At 40.3% G+C, this 25,765-nt stretch overlaps 1 protein-coding gene and 1 long non-coding RNA gene across 5 annotated transcripts in view; one reads left to right on the top strand and one right to left on the bottom strand.

Moving 5' to 3' along the window:
* Positions 1-22,747, bottom strand: part of SLAIN1 (SLAIN motif family member 1) — a 96,821-nt gene extending 74,074 nt beyond the window's left edge. For 3 of the 4 annotated variants that reach the window (XM_027674594.1, XM_027674593.1, XM_027674596.1), the window contains exons 1-2: positions 21,873-22,388; positions 18,239-18,378 (exon numbers count right to left, since the gene is read on the bottom strand). In XM_027674594.1, the coding sequence (XP_027530395.1) occupies positions 18,239-18,378; positions 21,873-22,318 (586 nt within the window). In that variant the 5' untranslated portion in view covers positions 22,319-22,388. Of the gene's footprint in view, positions 1-18,238; positions 18,379-21,872 lie in introns of all 4 variants that reach the window. The other variant, XM_027674595.1, reaches the window with a different exon arrangement.
* On the top strand, positions 22,670-24,140 carry LOC113963474. Its single transcript, XR_003532832.1, has 2 exons — positions 22,670-23,083; positions 23,178-24,140. It is a non-coding gene; the product is annotated as an uncharacterized LOC113963474 (long non-coding RNA).
* The last annotated feature ends 1,625 nt before the right edge of the window (positions 24,141-25,765 follow it).

The following is a 25,765-nucleotide window of genomic DNA, read 5'->3' as shown; positions in this document are numbered from 1 at the left end:
CAATAAACAGAGCTTAAAAACAGATTTCAAAGACTGCATTCAGTTTTCACTTTCTCTAAGCAATTGAAAAAGACAACTCTTGCAGCACTAGACGCTGCAATGCTTGCATCCATCCTACTCAAACAGCTTGCAGATATTCAACTAAAGTTACTGAACATCTTTCTCAGCAGCAGTTCCAATTGAAAGGGAACGTTTATGTTAATTAGTTTTCTTTATAAAAGGAAGTTTTTCAATCCCCTTTAGCAGTATGACAAAGCCCAGTTGTACCAGGGCATTTAAGGGAAAGGTAGAGAAGCGGAGAACAGCAGCAGGAAGGTGGGGCTGCTGAAGTCAACACTGCCTCCAAAAAACACATCAGAGAACAGCCTCCAAGATGTGTGTAAAGGGAGGTGAGATAAACTCAGTGTCTGGCACCAATAATTTACTTGCACGTACAGTGCAGAGTAAAACAACAGCACTTTCGTCGTATTTTAAGAATTAGTAACAAAAAAGGGAACAAAATGGTAACCACCTTATAATGTCACTCAAAGGGTAAAGATCTACCACCATGATGTGCAGACAACGCACCTAAGGCCACAAAAACACTTTCCTCCAACTCTTGCAGCGCCAGCTGAATAGACCTCCTGCCTCCGCTGGTTTTGGCTGTAAATTATCAGGTCTCTGATTAGGTTCACCCAGCATGTACTGACTGAAATGGGAAAGAAAGTCATCATCCAATAATCTCAACTAGTAGATCTGAAAGGGCAGCAATTCCTGTAGGCACAAATAAAGTCAGAACAGGACATATCTCCTTGCCAAAGAGAAAACTGGTTACATTCCTATGTAAAGGGATGAGAGGAAGACCCAACTACAGCAAACTGAGGATCATCTTATTCCAAAGGTAGTGGATTCACAAGAGACTTTTAGGGTTTTTTTATACCATACAGCAGAGTATCCAAGAGCCCTAAAGAGGCTACTCTATCTCTCCAGAAAAAAAACAGGGCTGTGGCAAGAAATCAACATCTCTTCCAAAATCAGCATACCTTCATAAGCAGCTAGTTGTACTCAGTCTGATGGGTACAACTAACCCGGTCTCAAATAGTTCAAATAACCTTGCCAAAAGCTCTACATCATGCCGATGTATGAGTGGTGGAACAAGTGTCTTCACAAAGCCATTGCTTTTGCACTCTATGGCATGGCAAAGAGTTAAGATTTAAGCAGAGCTGTGTCAGAAGTCATGACATACACCACTTTAACATTGTTTGACCATCATGGTCATTGTGAATCACATTCTACTCACTGCATGTTAATCCAAAGGGAATTATTTTTGCTGGCACAATTTGTGAAAGACTTTATCTTTTCCTTAACAAAACACAGGTCTATAACTGATTACACACACTTGCACCTTACCATTATGAAAGAGACATTCATATTCTCTGATGTCATCATAAGAAAAATACAAACTCTCATGCTCACTGCATAAACATTGTGAAACTCATCCCAACCTTATTTTCCTTCTTGAATTAGTTACCTTTGATAACTGCTTTGCCTGTACTTCAGTGATAGCACGATACAGCAAAATCCCCCAGATTACTGTGGGAAGCATATATGGCAATCACTCAGCACTGGTTTAATTGTTCTGTTGGCCACAATACTCCACAAATAGTAAAACCAGCTACATTTTTAACAGAAAAATCTTTTTTCTGTCTTTAAGTGCTGGCCCTTGGGTTTGTAGCATCCCCCAGGTCTGAGAAACAGTGTGTCTGGGTTTCAAGACACCTCTTCACTCACTGCTTGCTTGCAGAGCACTGGCAACCTTTGTCTGCCATATAGTTCATACCTTTTAAATTCAGTGAACATTTGCTTTGCAGACCAGTATGACATTAGCTCTGAAACAGTCAAGAGAATGTCTGCAGGTAAGCAGCAGTGAGGAATATGTAGTTGCAGGCATCACCTCCTGCCATAATTCAAAACTTGCACCATCCTCAGCAGAGATGCTTGCCCAGGATGCAGCTCTCACACAGTAGAACATCGGTTTGATAGCCACTGTGCAGATTTCTTAATACCACAGTTCTGTGGATCATGGCATTACCCAAAAATAGGAGAACATAAATCTGTTTGACTCAAAACTACCATTCTGTCACAGAATACGTCTCACAGAGAGGTGTCTTTAACTGTAATAGGAACAATGACATGCTCGAGGAGTAGGAAGGAGATACAGTCTTGAAACCTCAAGTGAAATCAGGTAGTTTGTAGGGTTTGCCACTAATTTTCAGGTCAGGTATAAAGAAACAAAGGAAGTTTAAAGTCAGGCCTGTAATCTGACCAAGATTAAAAAAAAAAAAAGCTAATTAAACAGCCTTCACCATGAGAAAATGCAGAAATTCCTTCCACTTTGAGATGGACAGTAGTTAACAGAGGTGTTATTTTGAAAGACTGCAAACCACTTAACAGAAAGGATCTGGGGTGCTGTAACTCTACAACTCTTCTCCAGCACATCCCCTGGGGCATGCTGAGCCCTCTAACTCACTACTCTCAACAGCCAAGAGTCTGGATCAATGAAGAGAGAAACCTAGTATCATATATTAAATTAATAATGTATGTTGGAGTGGGGGGTTTGCTTGTAATACAGGCTCATGATCATAAATCTGTACACTTAAGCCCTCCAACATCCTAAAAAGTATCTGGTGGTAACGTTAACTGAGAGAAATATGGCCTGATGCTTCTTTGGACATGGTTATCTATTATTCAGAAGCAGGCTCTCAAGCTACCAATCCATCTGGTATATACACTGGTCATGTGATTTTTGCTACAGGCCCTCCTCTTCCCCACTCAGACAGCTCTGTCCCTTGGGGCTATCCTAGTATGAGCAGTTTGCCTCAGCACCCGAGGGGAAGCAAAAGTGTTTCATGCCCCCTATTCAGAGGGGCTTTCATCCACCCTTGTACTTGTCACATACGCTGCAGTGACAATCTTTTTCAGTTGCAGTAGAAGCTGGTAAATTCATTTTTTGATAGCTCTCTGTTAGATTACTGCTTGAGCTAGTACTTATGATAATGATGCTTTTCTTGGGCATCTGTCTTGCAGCTCAAAGATACTTGTTTCCCCAAACCAGTCTACTCCATACACACACTCAATTCTTTGGATTACTTTATAAAGACCAAGTAAGACTGTTGGTGCTGGGGTATTTCCCCAGTACAGTAGAGTACCTGTAAATGACTCTTACACCACCGAGGAAAGTTGTTCTTTATGATAACACTCTACAAGCATTACATGAACTAAGTACATTATATCAATTCAAGGAAAACTTTCCAGAACAAATACATGTACCCACCAGGGACTTCTACAAAAGCAGGTCATGGATTCACATCTTTTCACACGCTTGACAAACTAAACTATGCTGCACTCACATCTCCAGAAGAGACCTGACCTTCCCAGTTCTTGTACAATGGCAAGAACACCACTATTTGCTCTGCAAGTCAAAACACCATGCCAATACTCAAATGTGATCTCTAGTCTTACCTAACCAATTATTCTCCTCTCTATCACTGAAGACAGATATCATGCTGTGGAGATGTTATTATTTTTCAACGAGTCACTGATTTCAAGCCTGAAGCTTATATAAAGTAGCACAGATCTCATCTTGAGATCATTTATAGCATGTTTAACACACAGAGAGACATATATGGTAACTAGAGATGTGACCTGAAAGCTGAAATATGAGGAGTATCAAGACATTCATTCAAGTTGGATCCAAGGGACAAGCTATACCAATGTATATTATCCATGCAGCACTGCACTGTGTGGATGTACTGGAGTTAGGTTGTCAAGCATGCTCTGTGTGGTGTAGACACACTGTATACATTGACAGCATCAGCTCCCAGGGTCTAATTATGTTTTGATAATGCAACAAGAAGGGATGAGGTCTTCTGCTTGCCTGTATATGCTCTGTATGCAAGTGTACCTTTCAAGGCTACAAGAACATGAGAAGCTTTCATCTCATCAGCAAGCTACCTCCTAAATAGCAAAAGAAGTACAGGCCTTATGTATTTTCTTAACTTCAGCCTGAGAAGCAGTCTGTTTTCAAAACCACTTAAGCTGCACTTTTTTGTGCAAAAATAAATCTCCCCAACCTCTTAAAACGGTACATTAAACATCCCTCCTTCAATTAGCCAACAACAGTTTTAAAACCCCAATGATAGCAATGCATTCACTCCTTTGAAAATGTTGGTTTCGGTCCCTAGAGAAAAGCAGCTGCTTTGTAATCTTAAGTCTTCGTATTGGTAGGTCTAAGATCATCAGTGCCATTGTATTTATCTTCCTGTTCATTCAGCATGAGAGCTGAGTCATTGCAGTCCCAGAGAGTTCTCCTTATCCGCAGCTTTGGTCTCAGGAGTTGAATAAATGATGGGAAGAGACAATACTAAAAGTACTATTCCAGAAAAACAAATTAAGATCAAATCATGACTATGTAATAATCAGGACAAGAATTCAACCATACTGTGAACAATTTTATTTTAAAAATACATTGAATATATTTCAAGAAGTGCTCAGCTGCCCTTGATAAAATGGACGAAGATGAAGGGTGCCTTTGCCCGTTCACTCTGCAAGTCCATGCTTAGGGGGTTCCTCTAGGATGAGGAGCAAGACATCTCTGTGTGATTTAAACAACAGGTATTAGTTCAACTCCCCTTGCAGATCAGAGCACAGGTACTACACAAGGTGTTCTCATGCTGAAGATATCCTATTCATTTAGTCTATACATTGTACTAGAAGAAAACATCCCCAAACTATTATCTACTGGTTAGTGCACTATTTTAGAGAAGGTAGCCACGTCTTTCATTCAGTTAATAAAAGAGAACTTCATCTCCACATGCCACACAGGATGTATCACAACTGTAGGTGGACATGTACTACACTGCTAATCAGACATGCTAGCAACAATTTTAATCAAAGGTGTGCATTTTTGCTCTGAACAGGTGACTGGAGGAGAAATATAGCTAATTACATTTCCTAAATTTAAGTTCTCATAGCATACGTAGTTCTTTTCTTCTTTGGTGCATTACCATTGGCAAGACAGGTAAGCACAAAGGGTGAGGGATCCATTCTGTTAATAACAGACTCATAGAAGGACAATTTCCAATCCTTCACCTAACAATATAGAATCTTTATTACGTACCAGGTAGAAATCAAATATATGTGTCTGTTGGGGTATAACTCTTGATCATTTATCATAACACAGAAAATTATTCCAATATTAACCCTAAATTGAATTTTTTCTAACATTACTGTTTACTCCTGAACTTCCCTGCATCCAAGAAACACCCATAAACACATTATAGGACCCCTACAACTCTATCTACTTGCCATCTGTATTTATTCATAGGTTAAACCCCCTGGCAGCAGAGTTTTGCAAGAGAGTTTCTCTGTTTATAGTTTCTGACTCTGACACCCTGTTTCCAGATGCCACACTCCATTTTCTTTGCTCAAGTATACCTACTGCCTACATTGAGTCAGACTGAAAAAGCTAAAAGTTAGGTTCAAATCAAGGTCAAAAGTAGCACCCTCCAGGAACCCTGTGGTTTTCGGATAAATATAGTAAGTGTCACAGTTATGTGCCTGTTATGAGAAAGTGTTAACACTATTACCCAAGCAGAGAAAAGATACAAAACACTTAAAAAATAAAAGCTACTGTAAAACAGGTTTTTCCTACTTTTAAAACACCAAATGGGGAAAAAAAATCATGAAAGTCTAGGATTAAGAAAAGTTCTGATAGAGGTTTAACTGACTGCCAAATATAAGAATGTATTCAGAACACATATTCTCATGTAGAATTAAGGTTCAACCCCAACTTAGATCCAAATTAAGAAGTACTAACCAAATAATTACTTCTAGGAAAATGGGTTAAATAATACAGATGTTTGCTATAAATACCGTTACCATTATTATTACTGTCAAGGGGGTCAGGGATTCCGCAACAGTTTTTAACCTAAGTAGACTAGTCTCTTCAGATTCCCTAGAGACCAATGTCTTCTGGCAGTAACTTGGAGCACATTCCTAAATTTAAGCTCCCCTGGGGTGATTTCAGACATCTTGAGAGAGACTACTTAAGTAAACTTCTCCTTGAGAGTACCTTCCAGAGGTACCTACACTCCATCAAGAACTGTACAAGCATTTAACAAAGAGGCAATCTTTGCTCCTCACTAACAAGTAACACAGGTATAAGTTGACAGAGGAGGAGAGAGGAGTATAATATCACCCAAGAGCACAGTACAACAGGGAAAGCCTGAGAATGACATACAGACGAGTCAGAGCACACAAACTGCAGAAGCTCCTTCAGTACAATTATTACACTGTTGCAACATCCTTCTGCCTGTGTCTTACTGCCCCAGATAAAAGGTACTCTGCAGTACCTTCTAAGCATTTCCACCACCAGAACCTGCCATGTCCACAGTAAGCAAAAATGGGCTTGGACAACAAAGTCTAAGATGCTTCTTCAAGCTTCTCTCTAAAAACCATTTTGTTTCATCGAAGTAATTATTCCAGATTTTTCAGCACCCACATAGATCAAAAATAAAATCTTTTTTGGACTATGTCCAACACAATAAGAACATACATGACTGATTACAAACTGAAATTTGTTCCTTATTCATAAATAAAGATCCATTTGTGATTACAGTAAAGTATTTCATACCCAGTGTTTCAAAAGACGTCAAGAAATAACCATAAGGCACTCTGAACACTGACTATATAAATGCAACATATGAAGCAGAAAAGACAAGAAAGAAAACCGGTAACACCACAGAGGAATAAACTGAAGCCATGATTCCCTCTGTCACTGCATCCTGCCCTATTTCATGCAGACAAATCACTCTCTACCCTGCCTTTCCTATGGGTCAGGACAGAAGAATGAAGAACATCAAGAAAGTTTGCTAGCGGTTCAGAGAGCTGAATGAGGGACATGGACTTCTAGGAAGAAAGGACCTTAGGGTGCTAAGATGCTGAGCCAGTCCTCTGTAGGAGCCCAAACCCAGCTTTCAGCAAAAGGAAAACAAAGGCTGACAAAAACCTCGTGATCTGAAGGAGCTGGACCTTTCTCACAAGACCTGTTAAAGTTCTACCTTATGGATTAAGCCTGGCTCCAGCAGAAAACAGAAAGGACTTTTTGAGATGATTGTATCAAACCATGTCTAAACCCCTGTAATCCCTCTATCTCTCATGTAATCCTACTAGAAGAAAAATTAACTATTTGGAAACTGCAGCAAAAATTTGTGCAACTCTCCAATTAACATAGGTTGTCCCCTTCATTAACATGTCCAGCCCCAGATGCCTTTAAATTGTGTTCTCGTGTTCAATAAAGTATTCCAGTTTCCCCAGACTGAGATCATCTAGCTTTTATTTTTCAGACCATCACTGTCCTCTGTGTTTGCAGGCAGCAACACAACAGATGACTCAGTTGCTATCGCCCATGCCCTACAGGCCATTAAATCCTGCCCTGCACCCATAAAAGACTTCAGACATTTTATGAAGAAGAAATTGCTTGAAGACAAAAATCACAAACACATCAAGTGCCAAATAACTCTAAAATAAAACGAAATAAAAAGGGATATGCCACCAGTCAGATGCAAATTCTAAAAACTTAATTCTACTCTTTCATTAAGGCTATAGTGGGGTAGTACCTCGAGCCTAAAGAAATTGGAACTATATAGTATGAGCTATTTCTGAAGAATAAAACAAATTATACCCCCTAGACCTAAAAGCTAACTTTGACTTCTGACACAAAACTTTACATGGCTTTCAAGTGATATTAAGTGAAGTGCAAGCAGTTACTACTACTTGAGATCAATTCACGTGCTAAAAATATAACAATGCAAGTTACCTTGCACTTATTTTTCTTGCGTGCTGATAACCTTTCTCTATTCTACCAATATAAAGTGCATACTGAATTTCTTCATGTGCAAAAAACAATTCTAAACAGAAAAGACAACGCTTACATACACACAGAAGTGTCTGCTTGTAGGCAGCCTCATTTAAACACCTACAGTCCAAAGCATATCCCACTCTTCAGCACAAAACAGGAGAAGCATGATTCAGCTGTCTAAAACCAGAATGTAATGACATTTGAGGTGCTCCAGATAAGTGAGGCTGTTGTGCAGATCCTGTATCAAACCCATCTGCCCATCTAGATACCTCAAGGATGCAAAAGCATGTCAAATTACGTCTAGAAGCCTCATTAAGATCAATGAATCACAATCAAAGTGATTGTGCCTTAAATCAGGTATATACCAGATGCATGCCTAAAATTAATTAGAACAAATCTGGGCCATTACAAGTTCTATGAATTCAACAAATGCTGAGACTCAAGGACAAGGTACCTACAGTCAGACACAAGAGAAATATGTCTGGAAACTTAGACACAAAATATCTTTCCCAGGGATATTCAATCACAAAGATTTTCCTCTGTGATGCAGATGCAACACAAAGCAATAACCCCTGTATCTCGGTTAAGACTAGCGAACACATACTATAGAATTTACACCAACTATTTCACCAGTGATTGGACTGCAGTACTGATTTTTTGTGCCTATCACAGAAAGATACGGTTAGCTCCTAGTATGCAAAAACACCAAAAAAAATCCCTAACTGTCCTATGCGTCCTCATTTTGGAGAATGAGCTTAGGCATCTAAACAAACGATTACAAACAAGGTCTGAAGTGCCATGACTGAAGCAGCAGAGTATGAGAAACCATCTCTGAATGAAAGGTACCAGGGTTATTCTTGCAAAATGAAGAGGGCGTTCAAAACTTGTTAGAAGCATAAAGGAATACTGCCATCTAAATGTCCTATGTTGCAGGGGTCAGGACCAGTTTATTACTATGTGGGTATAACCAAAACTATGTATTCTACACCCTCTATGGAATTTCTGATGGACTGTTAACAATGGATCACTTGCGGTAGCTGCCCATAGCACAGCTAATGACTCGGCTGCGACAACTCCCCTCTGACGAGGCATTAGCACCTTCACACCCAGCCTGAGGGGTCATCTCTGCTAATGGGCTGTACTGGACTGGCATAATAGGCAGCTGCAACACCTAGACCATCAAAGAGTCCAAAAACATCCCATGTGTCACAGAGTTAAATCACCCGTTGTGAAACTCCCTGCCCTGGGGGAGGTACTGCACATTCCCACCTGAACCTGAGCACATATAATCTTCGGGTTTTTTGGAACAACCAGAACTCCAACAGGACTGTGACTGCCACTCTCGACAAGACTGTGATCATTACAGATCTCAACAGAACTGGCACCATTGTCTGGACCAAGAGGCTTTCCTTTCCTTTTCCTTTGCACCCAGGGGGGCCACGTGGTGCTCAGTACAGGGACCAACAAACACTGTTCTGTTCTTGTCCCAGGGGCTGGGTTATACATCTGTTTTGTGGGTTAAAACCAGTTTTTCTCTGTATCATTGCATCTATTGTAATTTATTTTTAGTAAATTGTAACTCTGATTTATAATCTCTCTAGAGTTGGGTTCATTTCTCCCACTGGTTTACTTCTAAACCAGCACACTAAAATCCTTCCGATACCAAGTACTCCGAAGTTTTTTCTAATTAGTGGACAGAAATTACTATCACCAGACTCAGTTCAGACAACTGCTTAAGAATGGAGTACAACAGGTTGGGTGGACTGTGGCTTCTTCAGAGTCAGACACGTAAGTTCCTCCCAGGTATCTAACTTAAATGACTAAGGTTCAGTGAAATTCTTCATAACCTTTCAGGATCAAAAAGACCTCTTACAAATCCTTATCATACTTGGAAAGAAACCATCTGTCCTCCATTAGCTGCAGATAAAACTATGAAAAATCAACTGATCTTCTCTCCTATGCAGCAGAGGACAACTCATCAGCTCTTAGAGTTGAATTTATCTGACTGCAAGAGGATACCTACGCTAAAGCTATCCACTCCTAACTCTCTGTGTAACCATTTTAGAAATGTGCAATTCAAGGTACAAGTCATCTCACTATGAATTAATATAGCACAGGCAGCAAGATCATCATCGTTACTTGGTACTGCATAATAGGGGAAGACAAGTGAATACAAAGAAGCTGACTTTTTTTCCAAAAGCAGGCAAACTTATTTGTTCCAAGTCGGACTGCATGTGCAATGACCCTCTCTGCATTTGAGGGGCACACAGGATTGAGTGTGTTCAGCCATCTGCTTTCAAGGAAAAGGCTCTTCCAAAATGATGATGTCATACAGATTTCTCTGGCAACTTAAATTGGGCTTAATCTGAGCACAGCCAGGAGTGTAAACTCAGTTTACAGGTACTTTACATTGTAGAAGTGGTAATGGTGGTCCAAATTCACCAGTGAACATGACCTAATACCTCTTTTGTCTTGGTAACATAATAAATTTAAAAATATATAAAATTAATAAAACAAATAAATAAGTGCCTATGCTACCAGCTGAATGGTATTTTAAAAATTGTTATCCCATATCAGTTTTCCACAATATCTCATAGACAATCAGAGTATAAAGTATTCAAGAACTTGAAGTCAACTTAATTCCGTATGATTCTTTAAAGTTAGCAAAAATGTAATCTTTGCACTACTACAAATGTTTCTCAAAACAAAAACTACTTAGGTTCCAGCTATTTTTTGCTAACAAACATAGTTTTTCATCCCACAGGCATACTTTCATTACTTTTCTCACTCAGACTTCTGAAGTGTGAAGTGTTTAATGAAGTATTCCATTACTGCACCTGAAAAAGCCATATTCAAAAAGAGACTTAGTGACCCCACTGAAAGTGAATATTCCACAAGAAAATATTTTCTGTATTGAAAAATTTTTCAAATAGATTCCAATCTAGAAGTAAAATTAAGAAAATAGTATTTTAAAGGAGACTCATAAAAAAATATATAAAATGTTCAGGAATTTTATTTTTATAAACTTCTATGTCTCTATCATTTGCACAAACTCATTTTCTGTCTTGCAACGTTAAAAAAAATATCAAGCAAATCTGTAAATGCCTATGCCTCACAAGTATTCAGATTAGAGCTTACTGACTACATTTCATTATCAGGTAGAGTCAAAAAAAAGTTTTATTTCATACACTTTACTTGAAAGCAAATTATTGGTGTAAATGCGTTATTTCCATGAAATATGAACACAGATATTCTGAGTGTGGAACACTTGGGAAAGCAAGAGCAGATAACCAACTTCTTTCTAATATATTAACATGCAAAGTCAGTTGCCAAGGTAAAACAGACTGTATGGCATATTTACATATAACTGTGGACTATATCCCAGAAGATCCACTCCAACCAAAAGATACTTCAGGATCATGGCATAAAACAGTCCAAACCAAAGCTTCCCAAAAGATGCAATGCTATGAAGACAAGAATCAAAGTTCTCTCTGAAAGTGAAAACACAGAAATTATCAACACTTTAGTAAAGAAGCCTCTATATAACCACATGGAAGAGGCTTGTCTGGATTCTGAAATGTTATTCCCTGCTCTCTTTCGCAGACATCAAAAACAGACCGCGAAAAAAAGTCAGCAAGAAAGACAAAACCTAAAACAATAATTTGAGGACTAGCACACAATGAGCAAGTCACAGATTATCAGAAGCAAAAATGGAATGACAGCTTCCAGAACAGCAGTTTTGAAAAGATACTCTTTTCCACAGAAAAAATATCTCGAGGGAATAAGCTTTCAAGTGCCCTTAAGTGAACTATTAAAACCTCGGTTTCTTTTTAATTTCTATCCAGTAAAGTATTTGCATACTTCAAAAACAAACCCACTGATTAGTAAGTACTCTGCTGGGTAACACTAATTGTGCCTGTATTTTTAGCATAAAACAGGGTTGATGCTACTTCTACTGTTTTTAGACATTCACTGCATTACAGACTTTGAACTTACACCATAATTTATTTTAAATAAACCTACTGAAATCATCACATAAAATTTGACAGTGTCTCTAGCTGTTTAACCACTCACAAGAAGCTGATAATCCCTGCTCAGTAGCTAGTATGAATTTATAAAATATATTCTAAAACGGCATGGGTATCTTCTCAACTGAAGCAAGACCCAACACCACCTCTCTACCAATCTTTACAGAGACTTCAGAATTCAGCTTCCTCTTGCAAGTATAATGACAACCTAAAGTCTATTCTCATCATTGTCATGGCTAGGCTTCGCAAACAAAGATTTGGGAAAGGGTCTACCCACGTTTCTTGCAAGCGCGTTGGTGGCTAAAAAGGCCAATACGAGATAGACACATCCGGTTGCAAAAGGCACAGCAGAAAGACTCCTTAGATGGCATATTCTGCAAGGCACGATTCTTTCTGCGTTGTCTTTTCTCCTCAAGGGTGATCCTGCATGCTTTCTCAAAAGCATCAACAGCGTTATAGATGGTCTGTCTCCAGGCCTTCTGATTGGAGGCCAGAGTAGACCAGTTATGTTGATCAATATGGCCAAGGCTGAGATGTTGTTTCAGGGAGCCCTTGTATCTTTTCTTCAGGGCTCCTCTCTTGCGGCAGCCAGTGGCAAGTTCGCCATAGAGCACGATCTTAGGGAGGCGGTGGTCCTTCATCCTGGAGACGTGCCCTGCCCAACGCAGCTGTGTTCTCAGTAGCATGGCCTCAATACTTGTGACTGCTGCTTGCTCAAGAACAGATGTATTGGTCACATAATCTGACCAGTGGATGTTTAGGATTGTACGGAGGCAGCGTTGATGGAAGTGTTCTAGGAGACGCAGGTGGTGGCGGTAGATGACTCATGATTCAGATCCGCATAAGAGAGTAGACAGCACTATGGCTCTGTAAACCCTGATCTTGGTACTTTTTTCTTCGCCAAACTCTTTTATGAAGCTTTCCGAAAGCACTATATGCCTTTGCTAACCTGTTGTCTATCTCCCCGTCAATCTTACTGTCCGAGGAGATGAGGCTGCCTAGGTAATTAAACTGTTGGACTGATTTGAGCTCTGATTGGCCAATGGTGATGTGGGGATGATGGGGGACTTCCTGAGGTGCAGGTTGATGGAGAACTTCTGTCTTCATTGAGGACACAACAATCAACCCCCAATACTGAAATTAAATTCTTGAATAGTATGTATATTGTAATTTAATAAAAAGTAGAAGTCACATCCAAGAGCTGCAGTAAAAAGGCAAGTGATATCTCTGAAATTAATAAAAAGTGAAGTGTCTGATCTTCTACGTGTTTGTTGCCATAAGGGTTTTAAACCAAACACTTCCATCTTCAAGTGTACTTGCAGAGTAGAAATGTTCCACTGGTAGGGAAAAATATTCTGTTTGAAACGCAAGTATAATATCAAACCCAAGTTTTTCCAAATTGAAAAACACGAATCCTCAGAAGCTGCGCTAGACAATCCATTTGCAAAACCTCTATGACCTTGGTGGAATTATGCAGCTGTTACAACAGGTTATTTCCTATTACATTTAATTTATTTGAAGTAACTGTTGAGCATGTATAGGTGCACTCCGAGCACTAAGTTTGTACTGCAGCAGAAAATGGCTATACATCCTGACCTCTGAGATGTCACATTCCTCAAAGGGTGCTAAGATGTGGATAAGAGTTGTGGTTGCTCATCACTTTTTACTATCAGAAACATACATAAAAAGAAACCAAACCTCCCATGTTACTTTTTTCATTCCTTCTACAGCTTTAGACATTTTATTTTTTATGACGAAAACAACAATCCAATCATCTGTAAGCTTCTGCACATTATCATTTGCTACCTCAAAAGCATTTTATATGGAACTAATCCACATTATATATGAAAAATAAGAAAGCTATATGAAATCTTATTAATCTAGTTCTGAGTACCACAACATACATCTCTGCTCCATCAACGGACAGCAGATAAACTTAAACCTATTAAATCTATTTTAAAAAATAAAAAAATTCCACTTTGGCCTTGGTTTAGCACTGGATCCAGCTCTAGCGTACAAGATAAAAGCTTCTGTCCACTTAAGAGTGTTTTCTGTTTGCTTCTCCTGTAAACAGACTATAGCATAAAAGTTCCTAATGACAGCAGTTCTTAACAGTTGATGAAGTGTATTCCTTATCTTATAAACTCCAAATTAAATGATTTCACTATGAACCCCTGAGAATTGGAAGAGAATTAGGATAATGGGAATGAACCTGCCTCCTTTTGCATAAGCAACAAGATGCACATCCAGTTAAAACCTTTTGCCTGGGGCTTCCTTTATTTTCATAGGTAAAAAGAATACAGTAATGTCAAAATAAGTTTTTCTTCTCAGTATGTTATATATTTGGACATAAACCTTAACTAACATGTAACATTGGGATCTTGTACAATAAAGGATAAAATTTCACTGATGAGATTCTTGGTGCTTGTGGAATCATAAGCAATTGGAGAGAAACTACAATGGATCTGTTTCACAACATCATCCACAGACAACATAAGAGCATTCATCCTGAAACACATTAATAATTTAAGAAGCAAAACAGAGTTTTACTCTTTAAACTACTGCAGCCAACTGCAAAACCTACAGACTTCTGTTGCTTCTTCTTCTTAAACATCTGAAGTAGCATTTCTGAATAAGAACTCATCTAAGCCAAACTCTGAATCTAGCCAATATTTCATATTCTACAAGAAAGAAGAGCTTCCTGTCTGGAAGGCTGAACTGGATGAGATATGCTTTGAAGCCCTGCATAAAAGCTGAGCTCCTACAGACTGACTCCTTGCTAAGCCTCTTAACTCCTCAACTTATCCACCTGTCTGCTTCAGAGCTTTTTACAGAGGTGAAGTTATCTTCAACCAGGGTGTCAATCACCAACTTATCAAATTTCAGAGGGGTTTTAACCATCTGCACTAGTTAGGAAGGTTACAAATCATATTTCTCTGCTCACTCGGCTTAATACTGATATGTCCCAACATCTTCAAGTACTATCAAGAAAATACAGAAGCAGCTCTATGATGCCATTAAGACTGCTAGATGGCCCTGTTCATTTCAGTTGACCTACCGAAATAAAACAAACAGCAAAATTAAAAATCAAATGGAGAGGAAACTCTAACCGTGTAACAGAGATGTGCTGTAAGCATAACAAATCAGAAAGGTTTCAAAAAAAAGATAACTGAAGAAGAGCAGGAAGAAAGAAGTGATCCAGGTAAGGTGGCAGAGAAAGAACAACCAAAACAAACAACAAAGAAACAGTACCTCAATACTATAATTGCTCATGGGAAACAGGAACAATTCCAAGCAAAGATCTTATCATAGGACATTACATTTAACTTTTATCCTCCTTAAAGCTAGCATGCTTAATCCACAGAAACAGGGCTTGGAATAAGCCTAGTTCATTATAAACACGATAAAAGCTTTACCTACTTAGTAGTTGACCAGAGGAATGTTGAGAAGCTTGTCCAAGTTCTCACAGTGGTTCACAGAAGAACCACCTGCTGGAGACCACCACTGTGCTTACAATAAACCTTAAGGATTTATGCCAAGATGAATTCTTAACTTCCACCATGAAATACTTAAACCAGTCATTTTCATTAGAAAAGAAACAGGTTGGTGAGCACAGCGAAACAAAAAGAAAATACCATCATTCAAGTGATTCTCCACCTTGAAAGACCAAGTAGTCGTTGGATTATTTCACCACCTTAGACTGCTTTGGCAGAAGTCTCTCACAAGACTTTTAGCCTTGTTATGAGCTATCCTAATGCTGGGATATTTCAGACAACAAATGAAAACTTTTAGGAAAATCTGGATATAACATAATTTTAAAAATCTACATAAGCAGGAATAAATGAGGGCAGAATTAATAATCTTGAGAATAGAAATTAGTTAAAAGTCAAAAATAGGCTAGCATAATTTTTATTACTTTTGGCTCACAGCTCTTCTCTCTGTGTGCACTTACTCAGATATGCTGACTTTGAGAACAAAAAAATCAATTTTACTGGTTTTAATTTCTATGCGCGCTACAGTGCCTAAAGAGTGATGACAACTCAACTAGTTTAACTTTTGGCTAATGCACCATGGACAAAATCACTAAGCGAATTCTACCTATAAGCCATTCCAGAAATCACACAGTGGTATATTATAAATGTTTTTTGACTATACATTTAGTAGCTCTCAAATCCATCACTGTTAACCAGTGACTCAACACCAAGCAGAAGAGGCACAATTAGATTTTCAAAACATCTCCAAAATGCCCTTGCAAAGCATATGGCTAAAAGGGGAAAACAGCATTCAACTTACAAGTACAAAGTTTGCAACTTCAGTACCAGGAAAGAAGGATGCCATTCTTACTGAGTCACTTTTAAAATTTGGATAAATTACATGTACCTATTTATACACACATATTACTGATTGAGTGCATTGCAAAACAAAACACTGGAAAGTCAGGTTACAGAAAGTTTTTTGCACTTTAAAAACCAAATCATTAGATTCTTACAAAAATATCACACCTGGTGCAAAACTGAGACAGAAATAAATACTGTGAAACAAATTCTACAAAGTTAGAATAAGGATGACATTTTTTTATTATGTATTCCTTGTAAAGCACAGGTGCTAATAGAAAACATTAAGAAATACGAGAGTTAATCAAGAGACTAACTGAATTATTAATTAAAGCAAATTTAGCAAAGAATTGCTGCAGTACAAACACAAGCCTATTGTATCCCTGAACATACTGTTCCCATAATGAGTTTTATTTATGGCATATAATTTCTCAGAAACTTTGTACAGAGCTCAGGAAATTCATGAGCAAATCACCACAAGCAGGACATGTAGATCAGAGCAACTCATTGTCAACATAACTCTGTGACATATGTCACTTCCTGTGACTTCTGCACAGACAGCAACTGAACTGATAACCACAGAGAGATTCAAATCTGACACCTTCATTGCCTATTAAATTCAGATAAATCCTTATAAGGGAAAAAATAGGTCATGCTGTCCTCTGACTTGTTTCTAAATTCTCATTACAGCCTTGATTCTGTTGTCCATACTCAGATGTGCTTGCTCACCTGAGAGGCCCTTGGGGAGGCCAAGATGTGATTAAAAGATGGCAGGTGAGGCACAAGACCTATGGAAGGTCTGTATCCTGACTAAATATCAGGCTAAATGAGACCATCTCGAATGGCACTAGGTACCTACATGCAGCAATCTATGGGGAGCTTCCACATCAGATTCAGCTCTACTGCTGGATGCTCAACACCACACAGACAATACCTTTAGGTGACCCAATGAGGTGAATGCCATGCACTCACTGTTGTCAGCGCACTTAAAAGAGAGCTACTGAATTCATTCTACAGCCAATATCTAGAGCTTGTCACCTGAGCAGCTCACCTGATTCCTCTGACTTGACAGACAAAACTCCCACTGATGGTCAACCATGGACATCCTTCAACCCTAAAGCTAGGTGGGATGATTACCAACATAGAAACCTCAGCTTGACCCATATAACTTAAGGGAAATGAGCTCACCAAAATATTGCCAGGGCAATAATCATTGTAGTATCTTTTATAGGCAATACAAAGAGATAGATGCCTTCAGAGTCTGAGTCAGATAAATGACTGATTTGGATAAGTCAGCCACAGCTACCCACATCCTCCAAAGCACACAGGAACATATTCAATCTTTCTTAGTGATGGTTGTAGTTAACTTATACAGCCATATGTTCACGTTGCCATTAGCTTTATTTCCATCTCCTGTTGCTTCCTGTATTGTTCATTGTCATCTTCTTTCCTAGTGAATTATAAACCTTAAGACAACATCCTCCCTTAATCACTTTCTTCAACAACGCTTAGTACAATCTTAATGAGACCCTAAATGGCAAAAAAAGTAAGAATCATGCTGTCTGATATTTATTTAAAACAAAATTCAGCACACCCAGATATAACTCTACAAAGTCACTGGCACGGAACAGCCATCAGACTGGATCCAGTACTGGAGATAACCCAGAGCCCAACAGAGTAGTACTATCAGTCAAGTTAAGGCTCTTCTTAGTCTACTATTTTAAGCAATGGATGCCAAGTTTAAACAAGTTGTGCAGGAGAAGAAATTGATAACAAAGGAGGTAAACACCTTCAAAACTGCATGATCAGAAAAAAAAAATTCAAACATTTGTTAGCATTTAGGTATACATATGAAAAAAACTGCATGTCTGCCATTTGTAAAGCTTGCTAAATTGTGAAAAAACACCAAAGACAAGTGAAACACCAGACCAAAAATACCAACCTAACTATCAAAAAAATTCAAAGAATAAAATTACCTTGCTCCAACCTAAAGCATAGGGAACGTTTTGCAGCCTCTGTCTCAGGAGTTGGATGATCCAGAACACGCCTGCACCACTGCAGAGGATTCAATGATTTCTCTTGAGAAGTGTGAGTCTTGGTAGGCAAGACGTACAACCTTAACCAAAATACACAAAAATATCAGCAACATATCCAACACTTAAAAGTTTGCTTTTTAAAATTCTTATCTATTAGCTACTAATAATGTAGAACATATGAAGCCTTGCAAGAAGATATCTAATTAAGAAAGACTTTCTGGGGTAGAAGAATTACATTAGTTTTCTTGCTTCCCTCCTCAGAAAACTAGGTGGCAAAATACAAACTTTACAGCTCTGGCATGACAAAACAAAGAACCAGATTTCACATTAAAACCTTCCATCTCATCACTACCACTGTCTTCATTTCAGCACTGCCCAAAGTTCAAATGTATTAGGTGCTATACACATACAAGAGATGCTCTCACTTGTCCCTTTTATACTTATCTTTATTGGAGATAAGACAATTTCAATATTTGATTTTATATTTTAATCACAATTTCACTGTTAACTATTTCACACCTTTACCTATCACAATTTAATCACCTTATTCATGTCATGTCATGGCTAGGCTTCGCGAACGAAGATTTGGGAAGGGCTCTACCCACGTTTCTTGCAAGCGCATTGGTGGCTAAAAAGGCCAGTTAGAGATAGGCATGTCCGGTTGCAAATCACCTTATTATATACAATATAATAATATATATAATCACCTTATTTTCTACATTATATATAGAAAATTATATATTTATAATTTTCATACACCATATCTTCTCCCAAATGAATCAAATGCTGTATCAGTCATATTTGTAAAGATTACAAAACATTTGGTGAGAAACAATGAAAATCAATTTTCGATATTCAACTCCAGCAGAAAAAAAATATATGCAAGAAAATCTAGTGTATGTGCCTTATTCTCAGACAGGAGCAGACAATTAATCAGATGGCCAGGCACATTAGGAAGCCAGGTACCAAAGCAGATTTCATGGGGGAATTCTTGAGGCTGAGATCTGGGTTGCTGCTGTCAACCCCGGCACATTAGCAAGCACAGCAGACTCGATTCACCTGGAAGAGCGCAAATCTCCGGGGAAGCAAATTATTCTTGGCTGCTGGAGACAACAGAATGGCTTGAAGGGACCTTAAAAATCATCTAGATCCAAATCTCCTGCCATGGGCAGGAACACCTTCCACTGGACCAGACTGCTTAGAGCCCCATCCAATCTGGCCTTGAACACTTCCAGGGATGGGGCATCCACAACTTCGTTGGGCAACCTTTTTCACCACCTCACAGTAAAGAATTTCTTCCCAGTATCTAATCTTGCAGCTCCCTGGCCTGACCACCTTCAATACACTGGGTTACAGTCAGAGCAGATTCTCAGACACCAGAATACCCTGTAGACCACAAAGGAATCTGGCCTGCACACAGCAGGGGCAAACGACAAGACCAAAAAATAAACAGGATTTTGTTCCCCAAGGGATACTAGCAGGTAGCAGCAGCCTTTCACCTTCATGGTTTTGGCTCAAGAGCTACCTAAGTCCCACCAGAGCAAGCACTCTCCAGTGTCTGCTCCATGGGGTTTTTTTTGCATTTGAAGTCAATCAGCACTGTCTATCGAGCTTACAAAGAATAAATATCCTCACTGTGACTGCTCTCTTGGTAATCCCAGCAGACATCAACTATTGAATTTCTCTGAGGAGAGGACTAATTTCCCCAGACCTCCTGCACTGCCTGACCACACATTTAAAAAATGATACTGAAAAAAAACCAAAAAGCAAAGAAAACCTTTCAGCTTTATTGTTAACCTGCAGAACTGCTTCAAAAGCTAAACATCTAACTGATGATCAGACCTTCCTGTAAAAAGCTCTATGCCAAAAAGTGGTTTGATATCTCTGCAGTTCTACAGGGTCAGTTGTTTTTATGTTTTTATGTTTTTTTATAACTGCAGATAAAAAAAACAAAACACACAGACACACAAAAAAACCTAAACCAAAAACCACCAAAGGTATTTAAGGCCTAAAATTACCAATCAACAACTATGATATGCAGTGGGGTTTAGCTTTCCAGACAGCCGTTTGCTGACAAACGGCTAAAACAACTCAATCTTAGTGAAATAAACTTGTTAACAAATCCCTATGATGAAATTCTGCCGGTGGACGCGTGTGTGTGACAAAGGTAAGTTCTGATGCCCAAAAAGCATTTAGGATTGCTCCCAGAGAGCAAATCAAATTGGGAATCTTACTAAGGCACAATGCAACAATGACTTTCTACCATTCTTAAATGTAAACATGGAAAACATCTTGTTTAACAGGACACGATCAATCAAATTTGCTATTTCTTAACGCTAAGAAACCTAGCAGTTAGAACCAATGGAAAATTTGATTTAAGTCTGGACTGACAAGCCCAAACCAGCCCTGCACAGACTAATCGTAGCCACAATGAAGCAACACTGACAAAAATCTCCACGCCATTTGTAGATGATTCTCAAAAGCAATTTTCAGAAATATGGTATTGTGTACCACAAAGCAAACACAACCAGCACTCAGAAACATTTATGGCATTTAGATTAATTTTTGAACCCTTTCTCTTCTACCAAAAATAAGAATGTTTAAACACATTTCAGCTGCTTTATACTCAGTTGACATAAACTTTGTCTCAATTCAAAAACTAGTATCCTTAAAAATATTTCATTGAAGCTTTGAAGATACTTAAAATAGTTATTTAAATATAGATAATTTACATATTCTTATTGACATTTCAAAACAATTTAGGATCAATTACATTTAACATGGTTACATGGCTAAGATAGTATGCCAGCACTGTCCCTACGACGTTCGTCCACGTTGCTGAAACAGGTTTTGAGGCACCTGCCTTATATACTTATCTGTAGCTTGTAATTTCCCCTTCCATTTGTTTTTAAGTGAGCGCAACCATTCCTCCAGGTTGATTTTATTTTCTGCTTTATTCATTCGCTAGTCGTTTCCGATTTATTTAATTTACTAGCACCCTACTGTGCGTTTTGGAGCTACGTGGGCGTGTTAAGATACACAACAATTTAGATCAATGTCTAAAACACAAAAGCCCTCCCAAATCCCTGAAGATGGGAGACAATTGGGCAGAGATTTTAGGATGAGGAAGCAGCGCTGCTCAGATCAAGGCTTTCACGGAACAAAATTCAGCTATTTTTAATTCCTTATGTAAACAGGAGGCTGAAACTAGGCTGAGATCTGAACCATCTACCTCAAAGTGGAAAACGAGCACTGTTCCCCCGAGCCGGGGGTTGAAGCCTCGACCTGAGCCGCGTCCCGTACAGGGGCCCCTTCCCTCGGCAAGGCCGACCGCACCGATGGCACGATTTAGAAGGGGGGAAGGGGAAAAAAAGAAAAAAAAAAAAAGAAAAAAAAAAAGAAAAAAAAAACAGCTAATTTCAGTCTAAGCAGAGAGATCAAGTGGATTTGGGGGCTAATGCTAAGCAGTGCCAGGAGACCGCCGCGAGAGGCCCGGCCGGGGGGCGACCGACACACGGGTCCGGGGGACACGGCCGGGCCGGGGCGGGGCAGGGCAGGGCCGAGCCGCATGTACCAGGTATCCTCGTCCTCTCCGCAGCCGTCCTCCAGCTCCAGCACCGCCACCTCGTCCAGCACCGTGGCCGCCGCCCCCGGTCCGCCGCCGCCTTCCAGCCCGCCGCCGGCCGCCGGGAGGCCGGGCGAGGGCTTGAAGTAGGCGAGGGGCTCCGGCGGGCACAGCAGGGTGGGCACCGGGCTGGGCATGCAAGGCGCGGCCGGGGCGGGGGGGCTGGCGGGGCGCAGCCCTCCGGGGGCCGGCGGCGGGGCCAGCAGCAGGTGCGGGCTGGGCGGGCCGCTGGCCACGGCGGCGGCGGCGCGGCTCCGGAGCTGCTCGTTCTGCTTCTCCAGTTTCCGCACCAGCTCCTGCAGCTTCTTCACCTCCAGCTCGGCGCTCACGCCGGGGCCGGCGCCGCTCCCTTTCACCTCCGCCATCATCGCCGGCTTCAACAAGGCAGCCTCCATCCTGCCAGCCCGCTGCCGCCGGCACCTGCTCCGCCGCGCCGCCGGAGGGCAGCGCCCGGCCCCCGGGGGAGGCGGGAGCGCCGGGGAGCGCCGCTCGCAGCGCTGGGGGCCCGGCCCGGCCCTGCGATGCTGCGCTGCCCGCCCGCCCCCGCTCCTGCGCCTCCCGTTAACGGCAGCGAGGGCGCGGGCGGGATCCCCTCCCACTCCGGCAGCCGAAGCGCCGCGCACACGCACTCGGCAGGAACAAAGAGCCACCCGGCACCCCCGCCATCCAGCCGTGGAAAAGGCAACAGAAGCCACCTGCACGAGGAGCCCGGGGTCTTTAAACAAAAATGCCTTCCCCCCAGCGCCCCGCACCGCACCCCGCCCCGCCCGCGGGCTGGAGCCCGCCCCAAGCGCCGCGCCTCTCGTGAGCCGTGTAATTAGAGCCTGGTGGTGTCAGGGTGGTAATTACGCAGATTGAGTGTGTGAGGGGAATGGGAATCACAAGTAGATGCTTTGTTGGGCTTGAAAGGAGCTAATTCAGCCAAAACCCGGGTGTTTGAAACGTGCTGATTCTGGGAGTTTTGGTTCATAGCGAAGAAAGCGACGTATTTTTGAAGCTGCATTGCTGGTGAAGCAAGAACACGGAACCAAGCATTGCAGAAAACTGCATTAACTATGTAATTGTTGATGTATAGGAGAACACCTGAGGGGGAAGATGTCTTTGTATTGAAATGTCTTCCTTTAACGCAGTCCAGATACGTGGAAATCTTTGCAAAAGTGGTGAATAACATTCACTCATGGTAGTGTTTTTACATTATCCTTCATTGTCCAGCATTGTAAGAAACCGTTGCTTGTGTCCCTTCCTTCCACCTAGGAGGTGAGCCAAGATTCAGTGTTGCCCAAGACTGCTCAGCCATCACACAACCCTCATTGAGTTCATTTCCTCTAGCTATATGAAGAGGAGACAATCTCCTAAATAACTATCCTGAAGTTTCCTAAAGAACTGATACAAAATTGGGAACAAATCTCCAGGAAGCCAGGGGAGGTTTAGATTAGATATTATGAAATATGTCTTCACCAAAAGGGTTGTCAAGCACTGGAAGAGGCTGCCCAGGGAAGTGGTTGAGTCACAATCCTGGAAGTATTCAAAAGATGTGTAGATGTGGCACTTAGGGACATGGTTTAGTGGGGACTTGGCAATGCTAGGTTAACAGATTTGATGATCTTAGAGGTCTTTTCTAAATGATTCTGTGATTCTAAGTATGTAACTTGCTTGTCTACCTACTAATAATAGCTATTACTCAGTCATTACTCAGTTCTTGAGTATCAGCTTTATGCAGAGCAGTAGCCTTATCAGCCACTGTTGCCTTCCCAATGCTTTGTTGCTGGCTCAGGTTTCTTGAGCAAATAGAAACAGACACTATTTTTCTGTTCAGGGCATAAGTCAACTTTGAAATCATCCAACCTGTCACACTTCTCTCTCTTCTGTTTATAGTCTGGAAACTTTTTTCTGCATATGCACAGGGCAGTAGCACTGTTGTTTGTTAGTCTTTCAAGCACTCTTGCAGTGCAAATGATACTTCCCAGTCTTATAAGAAGGACTGGAAAGGAAGATAGAGCACAGCACAAAGCATTGACTTCCAGATGATGTAACTTTCATAAGTACAGCTCCCAGTGTACTACTTTACCACCAGATAGCACTTAATCCAAAACTTTTGTTGTGTCTCCTCTGTCCCTTTGGAAGAAGAAATGGGAAAATGTTGAGAGTAAAAACAATCTGGCTCCAATTCTGCCATGTGTCATTAGAGTGAGTAATAAAATCCAGTTTTCACTGCTACAGGTAGCTGTAATATTTATTTCCAGAGGTAAAAGAATCGAGTTTCTATATGTTTAGCCCTAGACAAAATGGGCTAAGGTTGTTATCACTAGTAATGGTACTAGCCTTAATTCTTAGAAGTGCATTGTTAATCCGGTAAGATTGCAAAATGATTTAAAAGATGAATTAGGAGTATATGTAATATGGAGTTTATTGACATCAGTAACATACAATGAAAAAAAAGCCAAAAAGAAGTTTATAATAAGAGTAATGCTGGATGATGCAATGAGGTGAGAAGGTTCAGTTAGATATTATAAAATAAATTTTCACTGTAAGAGTGGTTAATCATTGAAGTAAGTTGCCCAGGGAGGTGGAGTTACCATCTCTGGTTGTGTTCAAGAGATGTCTTGAAGATGTGTCGCTTGGGTTTGTGGTTTAGGGGTGATTATGGTGGTAGTGGGCTAATTGTTAGACTAGATGATCTTGAAGGTCTCTTCCAACTTTGATGATTCCGTGGAATACTCAGAAGAGATTCAGAGTGGAGGAATCACTTTTTTTCTTTGAACTAAGCAAGTGATTTAGTGAACCAACAAAAAAACCAGGAAATGGATATCTGATATTTTCAGTTGTCAGTACAGGAATATGACGATATAGTCTGGATATTGCATAATTTAAAAAATCTTGATGCAGACATCAGTTTGGAGATGCACCAGGAGACGCATTTGAAGACACGCTAGAGCATGTAACATCATGACATAGGGTCTGAAGAGTCACCATGGGAATGCTTGTTCTCAGTTGTGAGTACAAGTAGTTGCAAATTTTCAAATGCCATCTACTCTTTGTGCTGCCTGTGCAAATGTTCCATGCAGACACTTGTTTCAGAACTGAGTTCCCAAAGAGAGAAAGCTTAGGACTGAGCATAGTGTCTTAGCATGGGTACAAAAGCTTTTCCAGGCAGTTCAGATGAATTGAGCATCGGCAGGAACAGTGTTATTACATCTGGTCCCCAAGAAAACGGGACAGAAGATTGGCTCTCTCTTTACTGGACTGCTGTAAGCCTGATTTCCATCCAGCAGTATGGGCAGAAAGCAGCTTAAACTTGTGCGTGCTTCAACTACCATGCTCACAGCCAGTGTGAGAAACCCCGTTTTTTCCAGGCATTACCTAGACAGGTGGATCTAGTAAAGGATAGAAATGCATTTAACCATGTTGTATTTGTTGCTCTATTTTAAGTGTACTAACATATAATTCCACTAATACTGTAGCTTCGCATAGAGGTGTTGGCAGGTAAAATGTATGTTGATGAACACACTGTCTCATGGTGTTCATGCTGGTCTGCTTGTCTTCTGCAAAGATGATTTGAACACAGTCATTAAAATATTTAACCTAATTTTGGGGGTTTTCAAACACAAATTATTCTCCTCCCAATATTTGCATTACTAATAAATTGTCAATGAGCTCCATTCAGTATCCCAGCAGTAGCTGATGAGTTCGATCAACCCAGAACTTCATCAGCACTTTATGAAGCACATTGAAGACTTGATAGTTCCATTCATTTTTTTAAGGCTTTGATAAAATTTGTCTAACACCAAACCCAAACATGATAATGTGCCCATGAAACCTGTTATTCCTGGACCAGAGAAATT

This window comes from Neopelma chrysocephalum, unplaced genomic scaffold, assembly GCF_003984885.1.
Source record: "Neopelma chrysocephalum unplaced genomic scaffold, ASM398488v2 Primary Assembly neopelma1_25, whole genome shotgun sequence".
Taxonomy (NCBI): Eukaryota; Metazoa; Chordata; class Aves; order Passeriformes; family Pipridae; genus Neopelma; species Neopelma chrysocephalum.
This window is presented reverse-complemented; position numbering and strand designations above follow the sequence as displayed.